Source organism: Tenrec ecaudatus, chromosome 11, assembly GCF_050624435.1.
Source record: "Tenrec ecaudatus isolate mTenEca1 chromosome 11, mTenEca1.hap1, whole genome shotgun sequence".
NCBI classification, from domain to species: Eukaryota; Metazoa; Chordata; class Mammalia; order Afrosoricida; family Tenrecidae; genus Tenrec; species Tenrec ecaudatus.
The window spans coordinates 2,673,557-2,693,815 of NC_134540.1; the positions used below are offsets into that span (position 1 = coordinate 2,673,557).

Below are 20,259 nucleotides of genomic sequence, written 5' to 3' on the forward strand. Positions count from 1 at the left end.
TGTTAGGGTAACCCAGCACCCCCAGCCTTCATGTATGTTAGGGTAACCCAGCACCCCCAGCCTTCACATATGTTAGGGTAACCCAGCACCAGCCTTCATGTATGTTAGGGTAACCCAGCACTGCCAGCCTTCATGTAAGTTAGGGTAATCAAGCACCCCCAGCCTTCATGTAAGTTAGAGTAACCTAGCACAACCAGCCTTCACGTATGTTAGGGTAACCCAGCACCATCAGGCTCATGTATGTTAGGGTTACCCAGCACCCCCGGCCTTCATGTATGTTAGGGTAATCAAGCACCCCCAGCCTTCATGTATGTTATGGTAACCCAGCACCATCAGGCTTATGTATGTTAGGGTAACCCAGCACCACCAGCCTCATGTGTGTTGACACAGGGTTCATGCCCATTTTCTGTTCCTTTTGGTTTCCCCCTAATATTTAGAGAAGCCTGGAAATTCCAGTGTGTGTCATTTAAGAACCCAGAAAATACTGTCTTCCACAGAAGGGACAGGGGTTTTTCCAGGGACAGCGACACACACACACACACACACCCCTACTCTCACTCACTCACTCACCCACCCACCCTGAGTAGAGGCCACCCAGGGCAGCTCACCTTCACCCCTCAGGACCGCTGGTACACCCTCCCTCTGTGTGCACACGCACACCCAGCTTCAGGGCCAGCCCCCATGCTGCTGACCCTCAGCTGGGCCCCACACTGGGCCCAGAAGGTGTATCCCATCACTGAATCTCCTTAAAGTCACAGCAACAGGGGTTCCCAGGGGAACAGTGACAGGCCAGACAGGGCAGGTGTCCAAACTCAGTGAAACATGGCATGGCTGCTCCGCTGGGCAGTGGGGGTGGGGGTGGTTTTCTTGGTATGGCCTGAGCAGGAGCTACAGGCTAAGACAATGGGGGGGGGAGGGGTCATAGCCAGGGTGGAGGGGCTGAGCAGGGAGGGAGGGAAACAGGGGTGGTGAAGGTGGGGGCAGGTGTTGGGTGCCCCCCACCCGGTCAGAGGGTGCTGCTCTCCGACTGGATCTGCAAGGTCAGGTCAGCGCTGGATGGAAACCACCTGTGCACAGCCGTGGGGAGCGACAGCGGGGCTCGACAGGCCGTCTACCTGCCCCACGGGGCTGCGAGTCGAGTTCGAGAGGCGACCACGGAGCTCTCTAGGCAACGGCTGGCAGATCCCGCAGGCGGAGGCAGTGCGGCGGGAAACCACAGGACGGGGACGGACGTCGGTCGGTCGGTGGGTCTGTCCCAGGCTGCGGACGCGCCGGGCCGGGCGGGGGGCGGGGCCGGGCCGGGAGGGGCGGGGCCTGGGCGGCAGAGCCCCGCCCCGCCGTCACGTGGCCGCAGAGCCACACAAACAAGCGCGGCGGCGCGGCCGGGACCCCGGGGCCGGGATCGGGCCCCCAGCCGCCCCTCCCCATGGAGAGCTTCCTGGAGTCCTTCGGGAGCCTCAGCCTCCGGCCGCAGCAGCGCCCCCAGCCCCGGCCGCCGCCCCCGCGCGGGACCCCGCCGCGCCGCCCCGCCTTCCGGAAGCACCTCTACCTCCTGCGCGGCCTCCCGGGCTCCGGGAAGACCACGCTGGCCAGGTAGGGCGGCCGCCCCCGCCCCGCAGCCCCTCCGCAGCCCGCGACCCCTGCCCCCGCCCCGCCCCCAGAGCCGAGACCCCTGCCCCCGCGCTCCCCGAGAGCCAAGACCCCGGCCCCCCGCCCCGCCCCCAGAGCCGAGACCCCTGCCCCACGCACCCCCCCCAGAGCCCGCAACCCTTGCCCACTCACCCCCCCAGAGCCCGAGACCCCTGCCCCATGCACCCCCCCAGAGCTCGAGACCCCTGCCCACTGAACCCCCAGAGCCTGAGACCCCTGCCCCACGCACCCCCCCCAGAGCCCACAACCCCTGCTCACTCACCCCCCCCAGAGCTCGAGACCCCTGTCCCATGCACTCCCCCAGAACCCAAGACCCCTGCCCACTCACCCCCCCAGAACCAAAGACCCCTACCCACGCACCCCCCCAGAGCCTGAGACCCCTGCCCACTCACCCCTCACCCCCCAGAGCCCAAGACCCCTGCCCCACGCACCCCCCCAGAGTCCGAGACCCCTGCCCCACGCACCCCCCCAGAGTCCGAGACCCCTGCCCCACGCACCCCCCCAGAGTCCGAGACCCCTGCCCACGCCCCTCACCCACGCCTGGCGCCCCCTGCCTCTCGGTGACCCCCTGCTTCATGTCCTACATTCTGCGCCCAGCTCTGCCCAGTGCTCGCCACCACCACCACCACCCCGCCCTTCCCCCCACTTCCTGCGCCCCACGTTCGTGCCTTCCCCCCCACCCCCCACCCCTGCCTGGGCAGGGACTACCCTGAAAGAGGAGCAAAGAGCGGTTCTTGCCGCCCGCGGTGGGGCGCCCAGGACGCAGGGCCAGCAGCTGCTGTGAACTCCAGGCCCGGCTGTTTGCTTTCCAAGCTGCGAATGCACCCAAGGCAAGGGGCAGGGGCGGCGACAGACCGCCCTAGCCAGAACTGACACAGGCACCCCAATTCGGCTACTTGAGAACTGCATAAGCAGCACACACCCCTGGCAGGTCCATGGCCAGTGCACGCTCTCTGCCCGCGGCCACCTCTGCAGGCCACCTCTCCAGCGGGCAGCTCCGCTCAGCGGGAACTGTTGGTTCTTTTGCTCAAGGCCTGGGCTGTCACGGGCCTGCCGACCTGCCTGGCCTCCCACTCCCCTGGGCTAACCCATTCACCCAGCCACCCTGCCCACCGCTGGAGGCCCCCCTCTGAGCACCAGTTTCCATGTGCTGCCCGCCTTGCGGGTTGGCACGTGGCCTTGCTTGTCCTCGGGCCCATTGGCTGCCCATTGCTCATCTGGCCAGTAGTGGGTGTCCTTCCAAGGAGTGGTCCCCAACCTCCAAGAGCATTCAGTGTCACCGCCAGAGCGGCTGACAGTGACCCAGGTGAGCGCCACATATCATGGGCCTGGACATCCAGGAGGGCCCCTGCCAGTGACAGATGGGAGGGTCAGCCAACAGGTGTTGTCAGGGTTCCCGACTGGTTGGCAGAGTGGAAGTTTTGTTGATGAGAGGAGTGGGTGGCTCAGAGGGCTGTGGGTGCCCTGCCCTAAGACCCTGGCTCTCTCCTCTGTGGAGTGGGGGCTGGAGGAGACTGAGGGGCCAGGGCCCTCCGCGGGGCCAGCAGAGCTGGTTGGTTTGTGATTCTGCCTTGGGGCACCTCTGTTAACAGCCTCCCCCCTGCCACAGACCTAGGAGGAAGTGCTCAGCGCCAGGCAGAAGGGAAGGGCACATGGGGGAGGGGGAGCCCCAGTGCAGGCTCCTAGCCCTGGTCCTGTCTTTGGACTCCAGCCCTTTCACTTGCCAGGCCAGCGGGTTGTCCCAGGGTTGGGGTGGCCTCCAGCTCTCACAGTGTACTCGCCAGGATTTTCATGCCAGCCTGGTGACTGACGGGTGGCTAAGTAGAGACCCCAGCTGAGAAGCCCGCTTACTAAACTTCAGGGACAAATGGATCTCTCTCTCTCTCTCTCTCTCTCTCTCTCTCTCTCTCTCTCTCTCTCTCTCTCTGGCTCTCTGCAGCTGGGGGGTGGGGCGGGAAACACTGGGCAGTCAGTCCATGAATAACCCCACTGCCCGAGGCGACCCTATGGGACTGAGAGGCAGCATCTATCCCCACAGGTCCCAAGGCTGTCGGCTTTCGAGAGCACACTGCCTCATCCTCTCATCGTGGAGCGGATGGTGGGTTTGAACCATTGACCGTTTGGTTAGCAGCCAAGTGCTTAACCCACAGTGACACCAGGTGCCCTAAGTAGCCATCTCCAGTCCCCGGCTTCTCCCGCCTTTGGTTTCCCTTGTATGTGACTGCCATGAAGGAACCCAGCTGGACTATATCGCGCCTTCTGACTGTCTTGTCTTGGGTTGTTGTTGTTTTTTTTTTTTAAGAAGGGAGTTTGTTGGTATTGGCTCAGGAAGCCCAGGGGGCAGGGTGAGTGACGATCGGGTTACTAATTATAAGCTCAGCAGCTTGAACTTTTTTTTTTTCAGCTTGAACTTTTAAAAAAATAAATTTAATTGGGGGCTTTTACAGATCTTATAACAATCCATCATTCAGTCGTATCAAGCACACGTACATATGTTGCCATCAACACTTCCAAAACATTTCCTTTCTATTTGAACCCTTGGTTTCAGCTCTTTTGTGTCCCCCCACACTCCCACCCTCATGAATCCTTGATTAATTCTATATTATTGTTATTTCATATCTTACACCATCGGTTAATCTCTCCTCACCCACATTTCTGTTCGTGTCCCTTGGGGTGGGGGGTTATATATCCAGCCTTGTGATCAGTTCCCCCCACTTCCCCCCTCTCCCCAGTTTGAATTCTGGCAGCGATACTCTTTGCTCCTGTAAAGACTTGCAGCCTTGGAACCCCACAGGGGCAGGTCTGCTCCGTCCTCCAGGGTCACTGCGGGTCAGGATCCAATCGATGGCAGTGTGGGGATCTGAGGTGACGGTCAGCTAAAGGCCTTTGACCTCAACGTCCATTGATGGCTCCGCACGCAAGCTCAGTCGCGCCTCGGCAGTAGTGCCCACTCAACCCCGTCACGCTGCCATCTCTCTCCTGCGAAGCGGGCCCCGCAAAGGCGACGTGCATGTTGGAGACCGCTTTAAACGCTGACTTTCAAGGGTGTGCGCTGCTCCTCGGGAGAAAGATGGACGTCCTCCCCAGGTGGAGAGTTCCCGTCTAGGACACTCGCAGGGCCGCGGCGAGTCGGCACTGACTCGGCGGCAGTGAGTTTGGTTTGGGATTTGGAGGTCCCCCGTACACGGCTGGTGACTGAGCACCATCTCAGAGCGTCCTAATGCAACTGGGCCGGCCATCTGCTCTGAGGTCAGGCTCCGTGCGACTCTGTGTGCCGCCATTCTGGGCCCTGGAAGACCTGGCTCTGCTCTGGGGTGGGGGGTGGGGGTCCTGGAGGTAAGAGAGTCACCTCTCAGCGGGCATGACCGGGCCTGTGTTCCTGAGCCCCAAGGCCGGGACGTGACCAAGAGATGGGCCATGGCGAACTGTTACAAATGCACAGGGGCTGGAAAGACGAAGCCTGCGGTGTTCCTGTCTGGTCTCGGAGCCCGGGGCATGTTCTCTGTTTCCTTCTGTGCCATTTCCCCAATTTTTCTCACGCACTGGCATTTCTCAAAGCAGAAGAGCAGGTCGGTCCTCATCTCCTGGAAATGCGCACTCAGGACCTTGCTCTCTCCCGGTGTGGCTCTGCCGGCTGCTGTCTCTCGTTGAGGAAGGAGCAGTCTTTCTGACGTGAGGCTTGGCTTGCCAATCACTGAGGCTGTCACCTGTGTCTTCCTTATCTGTCTGTGGGAGGAGAAAGGCCCATCTTTCTCCCGAAGAGAGGCCGGTGGTTTCGAACTGCTGACCTTGTGATAACAGTCCAGCACGTAACCACTGCTCTCGGGCTCCCCTCTGCCCAGGACCGGTCCTGTGAAACGAGATGTCATGTGACCTGGATGCTGTGTGAATGCCACTTCGCAGTCTGGCCCGCTTGCTTTTTCCTGAAGCGCATGGAACTCAGCTAGCGCCTTAGCGGTGGCCTTGAACCTTCCGCGAGGAGTTTTACCTCCGGGCTGGTCCTCAAGCGCACCCTCGGCCGTCTCGCCGAAGCGGATGCACATGTAGCTCGCGTGTATTGGCTCAGTGTGGGGCTCTCCGCAGAGCCGTCCTCTCAAGGAGACGCCAGGCATGCTCTGTCCTCATTCACCGACCTTTTCCATCAGGACAAATTCCTTCTCGTGGTTTCTTGACGCCACGGGCTTGCTGAGAAGGGAAAGGGATGCTTTCCTGAGGGGACCCAGCTGGGCACAAGGGATGCTTCACAGCCAAGGTGACAGGAAGCTCAACAAGCAGATGCCACTGACAGAGAGGACCCCCCCCCCAAGCTGGGGACCGTTTTTTCAAGATGCACCGGAGGGAGAAGACCATGACTCAGTGGCTGCCAAAGGGCACTGTGCCAAGGTCACCCACACCAGGCCAAGAGACCACACCGATGAACGAACCGTACTGGAAGTTCAAGCCCCGAAGGAGGGAGGGGGACACGTGTGTCTTGCAGAAGGGGAGTAAACAATCCAAGGATTGTGGGTAAACTAGAAACAACAACCTCCCACCAGGAAAAACAAAACCAAGTTCTTCACTATACTTGCATAGAACCCAAGGGGAGAATGCGCCCGGTACGATGTCCCTAATTGGACACTTGGTGACTCAGCCTGTGTGCTACAGACGACTGGGACTTTGACCTCTGCCCCTTCAAGGCACTCAGCATCCTTCGTAGGCTGTTCCGGAAGGACTTGACATGGAAACCCCGCGAAGGGAACTGGCCTTTACCTCAAACTCCCCCGGGGCAGATTTAAGGAGCCGACGGCTCCCTTGGACTTCAGGCCCAGACGCCACTTTGCGCGAAGCTGCCGCTGCTGACTGCTGTCCGGCCCGTACGGAACTGGTGGTGGTTGGACTTTGGTTCAAATCCCGTGCTCTGAATGGCGGCCTGGGGCTATCACGCATTTGCCGTGTTACTAGCCCCTCAGCTCTCGGTGGTGTGCACGGCTCTCAAAGGCACCTTCTGCCTTCGTTCATGAGTGCTGCTGAACGCTCTGCATGGCGTCCACGTGGGAGTTTAATCCGTGTAAGTCACCGTTCCCGTACTGCACGCTGAAGCCGCCCAGGCCAGCCTAATTCCCTCTGCTCGGCCGTGTTGTAAGTGATTGGCCAAGTCTATGACTCCGTCTGTACGATTGCCTTCTGCCCCAGGCGTGACTTCTAATGTCCTCTTATTAAATGATAAAGTCTCTAAAATGAACCAGACCTGTATGAACCATAGACGTGTGATGAGTTGGGCTGTGATCCCCAAGGTCAGGGGTTTGAAACCACCAGCCTCTCCTTGGGAGAAAGATGGGCTTTCTACTGCTGCACACAGTTAGCCGTGGACACTCGCAGGAGCTTCCCGCCCTGCCCTGTAGGGTTGCTCTGAGCTGGCACGGACCCCGTGGCAGTGATTGTTGTTGTTGTCAGAGAGCATGGTAAAGTCAGTTGAGGCAGATGCAGTTAGGCCCAAATGTAATATAATGTCATTTGTTCTCCCTTTTGACCAATTTTCAAAGCTGTTTCAGTTTTTCATGTTTCCTGCTTTCTCTGTTACTGAGGTTTTCCTCTTTCCGTCTAGTCATTATTTCCTTTTTTGAGAGAGCCTGTTTCTGAGCACGAGACTGTCCTGTTTGGAACGATTCTGACTCTTGGTGAACCTGCCGCTGCTTCTCTGGCTGCAGTCTTTAGAGCAGCAGCTGCCGGGTGGGTTCAAACCACCGACCTTTCAGTTCACAGCCTAGTGCTTGACCACGGTCACCGACTATAAGATACCCTTGTCAAGGCTCCTTGCAGATCCGGGAGGCAGGTGCGTCCCACCTGGGCCTCAGTGGGCTGGGTGGCACCATCTGCCCACCAGGAGGCCCCGTTAGGAATGGAGACCAACTGCTAAGCAAGAAGGCAGCCACATGGATCCAAGAACTGAACACCCGTGGCCTGAATCGGGGTTGCTCCCTTCTGACTTAGGGTGACCCTGTGTGTGTGGACAGAGCCCCCTTAGAGGGCATCCAGGCATGACCGTTTGGACACAGATGGCCAGGCCTCTTTACTGAGATGCCTTGGGTGGGCTCGAACCACCACCCTTCCTGCTAGTGGCTGAGTGCTGCACTCCTGGCTCTGTGTAGACCTGAGATAAAGCACCACAGCCAAGCTGTGGAAGCCGGCCAGCGGCCCAGCTCTGGACACAGGAGCTGCTGTGCGGACAGCTGGAGAAATGGCAGCTACTTCATCAGAGAGTTACAGACCAAAGCGAGATTCTGATGGTCAAGCTCTCGGCACCCCTGGGAAAAAAGAAAACGCACCCACAGCCTCTCTGGCCGACCAGGAACGGAGTTCAAGACACCAGGAAGGGAGCTTCTTAGGAGACCGCCTTCCGAAATAGCGAGATAAGACAAGGAAAGAAACCAGCAGTGTACGATTTGTAAAGATGATCAACAACGGGATAGGACCGGGGTTGGAAAGAAGCTAATGAAGGGCTTACACATCAAGTGCAGTGGATCCGATATAAAAAATTCCAACCCCCTGACATGGAGTCGGTGCTGGCACACTGTGACCCTCTTAAGGGTAGAACTGCCCCCGGGGTCTGAGGGAGTCGAAAGCTGTCTTTCTCCCTCGGAGCGGCTGCTGGTTTTGAACTGCTGACCTTGCAGTTAGCTGCTACACTAGTGCTCCTAGTGGGCCCAAGCAGAAACCCCAAGAAGAGGCCTAATCATCATTCACACTAAGGAGTACTTCAAAGCGGCGGGGACAGGCGGAGTCATCCAGGTAGGGTTGGGGCTGACTGACCGGGTTCCCGGGCAGAGGAAGGACGTTAGCACACAAAGCGAACTTGCAGGTAGCTGAGGAGAACACGCAAGGGGCTTCCCATGCTTCACGGGAAACGGGAACCGAACAAGAACGGGATTTTCCAGGCGCTCTTTGAAACCCTACCAAGAATGGCGCCCTTCTCCAGGGGCTGGTCAATGGAATCCGTGGAGGACGCGAGGTCACGTCTCACCACCGTTGCTTCTGAGGACACTGGATGTGAGTGAGTGAGTGAGCGAGCCCGTGTTCTCTTCACGCCGCCGCCTCCTGGTCTGGTACGGATTCTGCACGAACCCAACGCTAGCCGTCGATTCCAGGGCCCCCGCCGCCGAATGCCTTTGCTTGGCCAGGAAAACACCAGGCGAGCAGACAGGCACCTCTGTTCCAACCTCGGATAGAACCTCTTCTTGCCCACAAGTCGGAAGAGGGGTTTTGGTGGAGTTTGTTTTTCCTGTGAAGGGCTAATAACCAAGCTGAAGGCACACCAAACACTTGTTGTGCGGTCGCTGCCGGCCCACAGCGACCCGCGCGCCGCAGCGGCTCCCGTGGGTTTGCTGTTGCCGTTGGTCCCGTGCACACCCGAAGGAAACACTGATGGCCCAGCACGGCTCCTCCCGTGCCGGAGCCCGGCCTTGCAGCCACGGTGTCCGTCCGTCTGTCCGTCTCGTCGAGGGCCTTCCTCTCTGTCCCTGCCCCTCCGCTTCACCAAGCACCATGCCTTCTCCAGGGTCTGCGCTCCCCTGACAACACGTCCAAAGCGTGTCAGACGGAGCCTCGCCCTCCCTGCCTCTCAGGAGTGCTCTGGCCGGACTTCTCCCGAGACAGGTTTGTCCTTTCGCAGCCCCTGGCACGTGCACTGGTCTCCAGCTCCATTCAAATGGCTGCTGTTCTGCGGCCTTTCCTATTCCATGTCCGACTCTCACAGCACAGGGGACGCACATGCAAGCAGTATGGCTTGGTCCCCAAAGTGTGGCCTTGCCTTTCAGTACCCGAAGGACGGAGGTATCCTGCAGCAGGTTTACCTAATGCACCTCGCCTTTTCAGCTCTCGACTGCCGCTTCCCTGGTCACTGATTGAGGCTCCAGGGGAGGCCAGACCCCCAAGACGTCAGTCTTTCTGCAGAGGGTTTGCTCGTGCTGAGTTTTTGGGAAGGGGATCCCCAGGCCTTTCTCTGGTGCCATCTTCTGGGGGACTTGAGCTGTCTTTGGTTCGCAGCCATAGGCTGCACTCGGGGCCCAGCATGGTGGGCTTTTTTGGGAGGAAATACTACAGGCTAGTCTTTCTTCTAGAGCAGGGGGGGGGGGGGTCCTGCTGGCTACAGCTCCCCTCCTGTGGTGTGTGTGTGTCTGTGCGCACCCGTGCGTTTGCGAGAGCTCGGCAGTTTTCATTTGGTTTTGGACATTGTTGACTAGAAATAGGAGTCTGTTACACAGGGTGGCCCCACCCATCACAGCTCAGTGAGAGCTGGTTTCTTCTTCACCCGTGTGGGGGACAGAGCTCCCAGGAAAGACTCTTCCCTGCACCGCCCCCCCCCCCAGGGCCGAGGGCAGGTGTCAGGCGGCCCTAGGAAATGGGCTGGCTCTGAAGCTCTGGCGATGGGGAAGGAGGGACGGTGCCAAGCCTTCTGGTCACTACAGCAGTGCTGACCAGCTCCTCGAAGCCTCAAAGCGGTCAGCATCCACGTGCCCAACTCAGTCCTCTCCTGCCTCCTACTCAGGGGAGAGCTTCCAGAGATTGGCATCTCCCTTGTGAAACTGAGAGGCCCTGGGTGGGCAGGGGCTAGGGAGACGCCCTGGGTGGGCGCTCAGCAACAGCTAACAGAAATGTCGGTGCTTCAAACCACCCGGCTGCCGCAAAGCAGCTGTGCCACCTGGCAAACGGCGGCAGCATTTCTGTTGGCGTCTGTTGGGGTCTGTGCGTTGGAACCAGCAAATCTGCTTTGTTAAGCGTTTGAAAAAGCCTGTGGACAGTCTGTTTGTTTGTTTTTAAATCATTTTATTGGGGGCTCGTACAACCCTTATCACTACCCATCCATCCATCCATCCATCCATCCATCCATCCATCCATCCATCCATCCATCCATCCATCCATCTATCCATCCATCCACCCATCCATCTATCCATCCATCCACCCATCCACCCACCCATCCATCTATCCATCCATCCATCCATTGTGTCCAGCACATTTGTACATTTGTTGCCATCGTCATTCTCAAAGCATTTGCTTTCTACTTGAGTCCTTGGTATCACTTCATTTTTTCCCTCTGTCTCTTCATGAACCCTTGATAATTTATAAAGCATTATTTTGTCATATCTTACACTGTCTGATGTCTCCCTTCACCCATTTTTCTGTTGTCTGTCCCCCAGGGGGGATTATATGTAGATCATTGTGATCTGTTCCCCCTTTGTACCCTGCCTTCCCCTGACTCTGTTCTGTTGAGAGTGGAGGCGCTGTGAGTCCAAATAGATCAGGGGGCAGTGGGGTCGTGTAGTTCAAAGAACCCGGTGATGCATTGGCATTGGTGCCGGCCTGCTAGGTAGGAGGTGGGCAGTTCACACCCACCAGCCGCTCCCAGGGAGGAAGATGAGGCTGTCTGCTTCAGGGAGGAAGGTGTGTCTGCTTCGCTCGGTGTCACGGCTGGGAAACCCTCAGGGGCAGTTTACGCTGCCCTGCAGGGTCCGGCGAGTGGAGCTGTTTAAACGGCAGTGTTTTCCATTGGGTGAGAGAGAGAGAGAAGTAGCCATGGGCAGTTCCAGCTGACCCCTCCCCCAGCCCCCTCCTAGGGAGCAGACTCCACCACCTGCACCGTGATAGGGCGCCCTGGCGGCCGGCTGTCGTGGGGTCACCGTCGGGGAATGGGCTGCTCAGACGAGGGCACCGGGTACCCCTCTGCCCCCCACCCTGCAGGCAGCTGCAGCGCGACGCCCCGCGGGCCCAGGTCTTCAGCACCGACGACTTCTTCCTCGGCGAGGACGGCACCTACGAGTTCAACGCGGACCTCCTGGAGGAGGCGCACAGGTGGAACCAGAAACGAGGTGACGCCCCGCCCCGCCCGGGGGCGTGTCCGGGACCACGCCCCTCCCGCGGCCCGGGGACCCCAGGGGAGCTGGCGCTGACCCCTCCCTCCCCGTCCTGCCCCTCTGCTCACTGTGTCGCGTTGTGTTGCAGCCCGGAAAGCCATGCGGAGTGGCGTCTCCCCCATAATTATCGATAACACCAACCTGCTGGCCTGGGAGATGCAGCCCTACGCGGCCATGGTAGGAGGAAGACGCCCACGCGTGGGCCCCGGACACGCCTCTTCTCCCCTCTTCCTCCGACCGGCCACCTTCCCCCCCATTGCCACCCAGGGTGGGGGTGGGCAGTCCATGGGCTGTTTCACGGCGGGCCGCCTCCCGGGTCAGCAAGTCCCAGTCGGTGGACCATGCAAGGGGAAGACGGGGCTGTGTGCTCCCGTCAGACTGACAGCCTGGCCAGTCCACAGGGGCAGCGTCCTGTCCTGGGGGGTCCCTGTGCGTCGGCATGGCCTGGATGGCAGGGGGGGTGGTTCAGTGGCAGAGCAGGGCTGGGGGCGTCAGTCCAGGGGAGCAGACAGCTTGGTCTTTCTCTCACAGAGCCGCTGGCTGTGTTTGAACTGCTGCCCTGGTGGTGGTCGTTAGCTGACGTTTAACCACTGGCCACCAGTGTAAGCAGTCTTTAGTGAATAGCCCTGGTCTGAGTTTCTGGAGGCCTCTCTGTTGTGGGCAGTTTTTCTTACACACAGAGAGGCAGCCACTGACGTTAGAGGCCAGAGGGTGCATCCCGCAGTCAGTGGCCCTGCTTTGGCAGTGGTGGGTGTGTGTAGTGTGTGTGTGTGTCTCTGCTGCCCCGGGGGAGCCAACAGAGCAGAACTTCTCAGTTTAGAAACAGACTGAAGGGGTCACACTGATGTGGTTGAGATAAACCAAATCCCAACCGAACAACTGCCCCTGTAAATCCGTAAGCCTGCAGCCTTACCGTTTTCTCCTCAGAGCAGCTGGTGGGTTTGGACCATCGACCTTGGGGTTAGCAGCCCCGTCTAACCCACGGCACCTTAGGCATGGTGGGGGGAGGGTCTAGAAGTACGGAGACGCGGCAGGGAGAAGGCAGCCGGGTGACGTGCTGGCTCATTGTGTGACTGCCTCGCAGAGTGGATTGGCTCGTGACGGGCTCGTGTAGCCCTCTTGTCATTTTTGTCACCATAGAAGAGAGACCTCCAGATCTGCATCTGCCCAGCCGCACTTCCTCCCGTCTCCCACGGGCCTATCTTGTGAAGAAGCAGCAAGACCCCCTGGTTGGGTCTTCAGCCTGAGGCTGGAGCCCACGGCAGAAAGAGGGGAGCAAGGAGATGCAGTGAAGGAGCGGAGGCCTGAGCCCAACCCTGAAGCCAGCCTCACAGGCCCTGGTGGTGAAAGCTCTTTTTCGGCTGCCCACAGCTTCTGAAAAAAACCAAAATCCAACGCCTCACTGCCTTTGAGTTGGTTCTGACTTGTAGGGACTCTGTAGCACAGTGGTTGACAAGGCCGTAAATCTTTACAGGAGTAGAAAGCCTCATCTTTCTCCCACATAGCAGCTGGCGGTTTTGAACTGCCGACCTTGCTGTACCAGCCCATTGCATGGCCCACTGCGCCACCAGGGCCCTCAGCTACTGAAGAGCATCCAGACATGAGGGCTGAACCCACTGCCAGTTGGGAGTGTCCACTAAGAGAATGAGGAGGACACCCTTCTCTTAGCTTTTTGCATTTCATTCTGGGCCTTAGAGCATAGCAAGTAATCAGTAATCTGAGATGACAAAGTAGTGCGTTCATGAACGTGAAGAATACAGGCCCCGGGCTTCACCGCTCAGACCAGCCTATGCGGTGACCACCACCAGGGAGGTACGCTCTCCTTAGAGCAGCCCACCCTCTGAGGTCCACCGGGCGGCGCTTGTCCAGGGGAAAGCTCCGAAGGCAGAAGGGGATGGGAGAGAAGGATGAGCAGAAGTGGGAAACACGGGGAGGAAGTGGGAAGAGTGATGTTAACGATGGTGGGGGCTCGATCAATGTCAGGAAGCAAGGGGTGTGAATTGTTGAGTGGAAAACCACTTTGTGTGGGCCACTTTCCCCCAAATCAGTGTGAGAGTTTAAACGAAGAAAGGGAACCGTATGGAAGAACGGGGACAGCTGCGTTCGCAGGCAGCCCGATGTAGCCGAGGTCTGTGGAAATGACCTTGACTTCAGGCTCTGCGTTCCTGTGGGCCTAGAGTCTGACCCACGGTGCTGAGGGGCGGGGCGAGGTACCTGTCAAAACGACCTCAGTCTGAGGGGCTGTTGATGTCACTCTTCTTCCTGCAGGCAGGATATTACCAGAACATCCAACCACCTCCACGCTGCTTGCTGTTGTGTAACATAATTTGTTTTTGGTGGTGGTGAATACGCACGGTGGAGCATACCCCGGTGCGGCCATTCCTTTGGTGACACTGACAGCTTGGAGTGGTGCTGCCTGCCACCATCCCTGCCCCTTCTGCCAGGCTCCTCCCTGACAAACATCAACTCCCTGTCCCACAAGCTGTCCGTCAGCTTCACCCCAGCAGAGAGAGATCTCCAAAGAGCCCCTCGCCATAAACAGTTGTTTGGGGAAAACTTGAGGGCATGTTTTTGGTGTAAGGTGCTAAAAGGGTCTCAGGGCACAGCCGTCTGTTTTCACCATGTAAAAAGAGGAAGCAGTGTCCCATTTTCCTGCCTCCTAGAGGAAATCAACTGGAATGTGTCCGTGGGAAGCGGAGTGTGTGTAGCCTGCGGGTGATTAAGTGTGGAAATGAGTGGACTATTCCAGCAGCTGAATGGGGCGTCTTGGGCGGCTGGTTAAAACCACAGGTGTCCTAGGAAAGACTTGTGCATGTTAAACAGCAGCAAACGTACCATGTCTTCAACGTCTTATGTGCTTTTGAAAAATCAGGCACTCGAGAATAACTATGAAGTTATATTCCGAGAACCTGCCACTCGCTGGAAATTCAACGTTCCAGAGTTAGCAAGGTACTTGCTTGTTTGCTTCTCTCCAGCCTCATTGGGTATCCTGCTCTTTTCAGGTGTGTCAGGCCGGACCGAAGCGTCTTTTCAGGCCAGAGATGGTAATTCTTGGAAACCAATTGCCTGGGGGACTGGTACTGAACGTGCAGACTTTCTGGTGGGACCCTGCTGTCTAGCGCAGCCCTGGAGCTGGTCCTGCCGAGGACCCGTCTCACTAACAAACACTAGTGTTGCTTGCGCAGCACTGGGCTCTGCATGAGCTTGGCCGTACCTGGGGCGTGTTTTGCATCGAGGCTAAATAAGGATCTATGGGTGTCTGCCAGTCTGGGGTTCACATAGGGTCCGTGGAGGAAGCATTTGGTGCCCCGAGAGCACTGGTGGGTTGACAGGGGTCATGGGCTCAGACTGGCCTGGGTTCGCCACCTCTGGGTTGCTTGATAACACTGGCCAGGTCCAGTCACCCTCAATCCTAGTGGACTGACTAGACACGAGGCTCGGTACAAGCTGGGTTTCTGGGAAGTAGGTCTGTGGACTGGTTTCATCACAATGACCTGGGGTGGGGGTGAAAATCTCAGGCTAGGGACCTTCCTTCCACAGCGCCAAGCCTCTAGTGGTTACATTTTCACCATGTCCTGGGGGGGGATTCAGGGACCCTAGGAGTCTAAGGTGGTGTTAGTAACCATGTAGAAGTCTCTGGGGCTGGTCAATGTAGCTACATACCCTCTAGAACAGCGGTTCTCAACTCTCCTGATGCTGTGACCCTTTCATACAGTTCCTCATGTGGTGGTGACCCCCTCCCAAGTATAACATTATTTTCGTTGCTACTTCATAACTGAAATTTTGCTACTGTGATGAATGGGGTGACCCTTGTGAAAGGGTTGTTTGACCCCCAAAGGGGTTGAGACCCACAGATTGAGAACCGCTGCTCTAGAATCTAAGATGATGTTAGCAATCACCTAGAACTTTCTGGGGCTGGTGGATCCAGACAGCCTCTAGAATCTAAGGTGCCTGATACGCATCTTGATTGGATGGGGCAGAGGGCTGCCCTACGTGTGCTATGGACATGCTAACCTGAGATCAGAGTGGCCTCCTCTCCCCTTGATTTCCAGAGCATGCTTCCCGCCAGCTCCGAGGTCATTTTGGGGTGTGGGGGTGGGCCCTGAGAGGCAGCAAGCCCAGACAGACGCCATGCTTCTGCCAGTTAAGCTCAGAGTGGACGTGATAATGCTGGCCTGGCGGTGACAGACACTGTGTGACCATGTGCATTTCTTCTTCCCCTCGCAGAAGGAACGTTCACGGGGTCCCCAGGGAGAAAATCCAGCGCATGAAAGAGCGGTATGAGCATGGGGTGACCTTCCTGAGAGTGCTGCATGCAGAGAAGCCGAGCCGAGGGCACCAGAGCCAGGACCGGATGGCCGAGTCCCCACCCGACAGTGGCGGGCACTGGCACACCTGCACAGAGCTGCCTGACCGGAGGGGTCACGGTGGCTTAGCCCATGAGCGCGCCTTCAGCAGGAGGGGCGGCTACCAGCCACGGTATTAGTCCCCTCCCACGTTCAGAATTGCCCGCCACCCGTGTGTCCGTGTTGCTCCTGAGCTCTAATTCCAGTGTCGATCAGAATCCCAGGCGCTTTCCAACGTCCTTGCCGTCATCACGCTCAGCCAGCCTCTGGTCCAGCGGTCCTGTGAGCGAGGGATGAGGCGGGGCGACCGCAGGCTGGATGAAACAAAGCCCCCTTCGTGAGGGAAACCCTGAGATGATCCTGAGAATGGATCCAATGACTGGTTTTTAAATCACTTGAGCTATTCCTTCCAAAAATTGGTTTATGCAGGCGGGCTTGCATCACTTACACAGATTCAACAGTTGATGCTGTTGGACCAATGGACAGACACACCCAAACTTAAGCCCACTTCTAGAGGCAGTTGAGGCTCTTAGTGTTTTATAGAAGACCTGGTAGCACAGTGGGTTACACCATTGGGCTGCCAAACAAGGTCAGCAGTTTAAAACCAGCAGTTCCGCTGGAGAAAGATGGGACTTTCTACTCCTGTAGGTAGAGTGAGTCTGGGATACTCAAAGGGGTAATTCTGTTCTGCCCTGGAGGGTGGTTATGAGTGAGAATTGATTCCATAAGTTTGAGGACAAGGGAGAACTGCCTCGTAAGGCTCCCAATGTTGTAAAGAAGCAGATGGCTTCATCTTCCCTGCTGCCGGGTTTGAACTGCCGATCTTTATCAGCCAAGCGCTTTCCCCACGGTGCCACCAGGACATCCTTGCCAAACAGAGCAGTAATTAACACACTAGATGTGACTTCAAATGAGATTTGACTTTCCTCAGTAGTTTTGACAACTTAAAAAGGGCACGTCTTAGAAAAAAGTACTAACTTCTCCCTGACCTGGAGTGTGTTTACACTCTGATGTATACTTCCTGGTATATTCGCTTTATAAGTAAATTTCTAGGAAGCTTAAGAGGTGGCAGTTCGTCTCTGTGGGAAGAAGAGGGCAAGAACCACTGCACACCTGATAGTATGTTGTCATGAACACGCGCAGATGCTGTTGAATCGGCGCATATTTTGCTGTGTAAATTCTCAACCACAGGAAAGAAAATTGGCCGCTACTCAGTTCAACTCACTGCCATTGGGTCGATTCTGACTCACCGACCCTGTAGGACAGGGTAGAACGGCCCCGTGGGTTTCCAAGACTGTCAGTCTTTACCAGAGTGCGCAGCCTCTTATTTCTTCCATGTTACTCAGTTGGTGTGAGTAAAACAGACGTGTCTTCTAAAACATCAATCATTGGAAGGAAAACTGAAACGATTTTTTAAAATACCTATAAATGTAAGCGGTTGGCAGCGGCAGCGTTTGGGAATGAGGAATCGGCATCCCAGGATGTGGGCCATGGGACCAGTGGCTGTCCAGCCAGTTCCTGCCCATCTCCCCACGTGTGTGGGAGAGCGGCAATCCACAGGGTTTCCAGTGGCCGTGGCTACTTTTTTCCAGAAGCAGATCGCCAGGCCTTTCAGGGTGCCTCTTGGTAGATCTGGAACTCTCAGTTCAGTGAGTGCTTACCCATCGCCCCAAAGCCTTGTTCGCTGTAACATGCAGCGTTGGTGTTTTACGTGGCCTCAGTTAAGACAATGAAATTCTGCCACAAGTCTAGAGTGTTCCCAGTTGGGATGTCTGAAGCTGTTCAAGTCCCGCGGGGTTGGAGCAAAGCAAATGTGGAAACCATGACAGAAGGGGCCCCGTGGGCGCACCCCTGCGTTCTTGTTGGCCAGCAGCTGCTTTCTGATGCTGTGGAGTATTAGTTCCAGGGCCCCATATCGTGGTGCTTTGATGGCTATTAAAAAGTGAGTATTACTCTTTTACACATTTGTCCTGGACGGCTCTTTAATCAGTGTCGTTGTTGGGTGCTATCGTTGGTTCTGACAGCACCCTGCGCACAGCAGAAGGGAGCACTGCGGTCCTGCGCCACCCTCACCACTGCTCCTTTGCTTGAGCCCATTGCTGCACTTGCTGTGTCAGTCCATCTCCTCCGGGGTCTCCTCCGACTTTACTGATCGTGTCCCTCTCCAGGGACTGGGGTCTCCTGACAAGAGAGGAAGTCTGCCATCTCTGCTGCTAGGAAGCACTCTGGTTATACTTCTTCCAAGACGGATTTGCTTTAATCAATAATACATATAAAAAAACAATTAACAAATGCAATCAACCAGACAACCAGTTTCTCTGTACCATGAACCATTGACGAGTCTAGGTCAGGCGGGGCACACAGGTGTCCTCAAGGGTCCAGCTGTCTTTCCTCCTAATGACCTGGGCCATGTGGGAAAGTACCAGGTGCTCTGCTGTTTCGTGTGTGTGTCTAACAGGTATAAAAAAACAGGCTCGTAAGTGGACAGCCAAGTAAGTCAACCTCATGCCTCGGACCTGCCACCATTCGCCGTGTGGCAGACCCTGGGGACTGATCGTTCAACTACCACCTCTGAGGGGATAACGTGCCCACTCGACCGTTCTGCTTTCTGCACACAGCATGGGGTGGTGTTTACAAAGACAAGGAAAGCACGTGTCCCTGAGCTCCAGGAGGGGCTTCTACAAGAACCAGAATGAAGCTCATGGAATTTCCCAGTGCTCTGAATGAGGCCTGTAGCCGAAAGGAAGGGCTACACTCTGGTCAGTACGTGCCATTATGCTTGCCTGCAATGCAGGGACCAGGACATTAGCGCGAAACAATGTGCTAACACACCGGAACCCATGTCCCTCAGACTGAGGGGCAGGCACATCAGCAACAGACTCCCGACTGTGCTAATGGATTTTATACATGAGAATAAAGCATGGATCCCAGGCCATCATTTACAGAAACAAACTGATTTTTAAAAGGATCGATTTTTGGTTTTGAACTGGGCTTAATTAGGTAGGAAAACATGATCTGACATACACATTTACGGCCATTAAAAAGACCAGATTTCAGAACTGCCTCCTCCTTGGACCTGCTTGTCCCTGCTCTCTGTGCAGCAGGAAGTGAGCGCCGTGAGACTCGCATGGCCTCCCTGGGCCGCCTGCATGGGGCGTGGGAAGGAGGTGGGAGGGCTGGGTTCTGGACACAGGGAAGCTGGGTAGGTCTGAAGGCAGGCGACTCTCAGGAAGAGCAGCCCAGGTTCCTGCTTCTGTGTCTCAAGAGTCTCATCCCCTAGACATCAGCTGACCTTGCAGCCACAGCCTGGGGAGGACGAACTGGTCTCGCCCCAGGCTGGTGGGAGAGCAGAGCCCCACATGCCTTCAGGAGAACTGCTCTACAGCGAGTTAGCATGACACAAATATCAGTAATCAGCGTGCACCCGGAGAGGACTCTGAGCCAGAGCACCTGTGTCTAGCAGTTCACTCAGAAACCTCGTAAGAACATAACACGTGTTGATGAAATCCCGTCAGACAGACTCACTGGTTTCCCAGGGGGTAAGCACATTCACCAGGTCGGCTTTAAGGTTGGGGTGGGAAGGAAACAGCCGGGTCAGAAAATACTGTGTCCTCAGCCTGGCACCAGGCCACAGCTGAGGCTCTGTTCTGCAAACTACGAAGGAGAGGCACCAACAGTGCATGCACTGTCACTTTTGCTTGGGGTGACTCGGCAGTCTCTTCCATGAATGTGGGGTTCCACTTGGCTCCTGCAGATGAGGCTCCTGTCTTGTGCCTCTGTGGAAGCCATTTCCTGGGAGCTCGGGCATGGGGCCAGGCTGCTGCGGCCCTGGGGAGGCCTCTGGCTGAGGCGGCGTTGTCCCGGTGGACTGGGAGACACAGCCGAGGGGGTTTCTCTTGCTGGGCCGCACAGCAGAGCCTGGGTGTTTATCAGAGCAAGTTCTTCGTCAGCGATGGAATTGCTTTCCACCAGCGCAGTGTCCATGGCGTTCCCCAGTGGGGTCATCTGCGGAGACGTCGAAGCTCTGGTCCCCAGTGGGGCTCCGTGGGCGGTGCCGCACCTCCGAGGTGGATGGAACGCCTTCTGTGCCGCACGCGAGACAAAAGTGCAGACAGGGCTGACAGGTGGGGGTGCAGGCAGGCGGCTCAGGAAATCCAAGGCCCTCCTCTTTTTGGCTGTCTTCAGGTCATTGCCGTCTTCCTCAACTTTCCCACAGGATTTCGCAGTCTTTGGGGCAGCTATGGGGACAGGAAGAGACGCCCCTTTTGACTACAAAGTGAGAGAAAAGTTGGACAATTAATCCCATGAGTACAAGGCAGCTAATAAAACCACAGTAAGAAGAAGCCCGTGACAACTATGTGCTACAGCTACCTCTG

At 56.9% G+C, this 20,259-nt stretch overlaps 2 protein-coding genes across 2 annotated transcripts in view; one reads left to right on the forward strand and one right to left on the reverse strand.

The window, feature by feature from the left end:
- Positions 1–1,349: 1,349 nt before the first annotated feature.
- N4BP2L1 (NEDD4 binding protein 2 like 1) lies at positions 1,350–17,843 on the forward strand. Its single transcript, XM_075562767.1, has 5 exons — positions 1,350–1,593; positions 11,365–11,492; positions 11,626–11,714; positions 14,410–14,486; positions 15,765–17,843. The coding sequence occupies exons 1-5, from the start codon at positions 1,427–1,429 to the stop codon at positions 16,021–16,023; spliced, it is 720 nt and encodes a 239-aa protein (XP_075418882.1). The 5' UTR covers positions 1,350–1,426; the 3' UTR covers positions 16,024–17,843.
- BRCA2 (BRCA2 DNA repair associated) overlaps positions 16,472–20,259 on the reverse strand; it is a 47,272-nt gene continuing 43,484 nt past the window's right edge. Inside the window, exon 27 of the mRNA XM_075562766.1 lies at positions 16,472–20,152. Coding sequence (XP_075418881.1) covers positions 19,538–20,152 — 615 coding nt within the window. The 3' untranslated portion in view covers positions 16,472–19,537. The remainder of the gene's footprint in view (positions 20,153–20,259) is intronic.

Bases quoted from the DNA above. Each gene is read 5' to 3' on its own strand.
- N4BP2L1 (XM_075562767.1), top strand. From the start codon at position 1,427: ATGGAGAGCTTCCTGGAGTCCTTCGGGAGCCTCAGCCTCCGGCCGCAG. The intron at 11,493-11,625 runs GTGACGCCCCGC...GTTGTGTTGCAG, and splicing joins CAGGTGGAACCAGAAACGAG to CCCGGAAAGCCATGCGGAGT. The intron at 11,715-14,409 runs GTAGGAGGAAGA...TTGAAAAATCAG, and splicing joins TGCAGCCCTACGCGGCCATG to GCACTCGAGAATAACTATGA.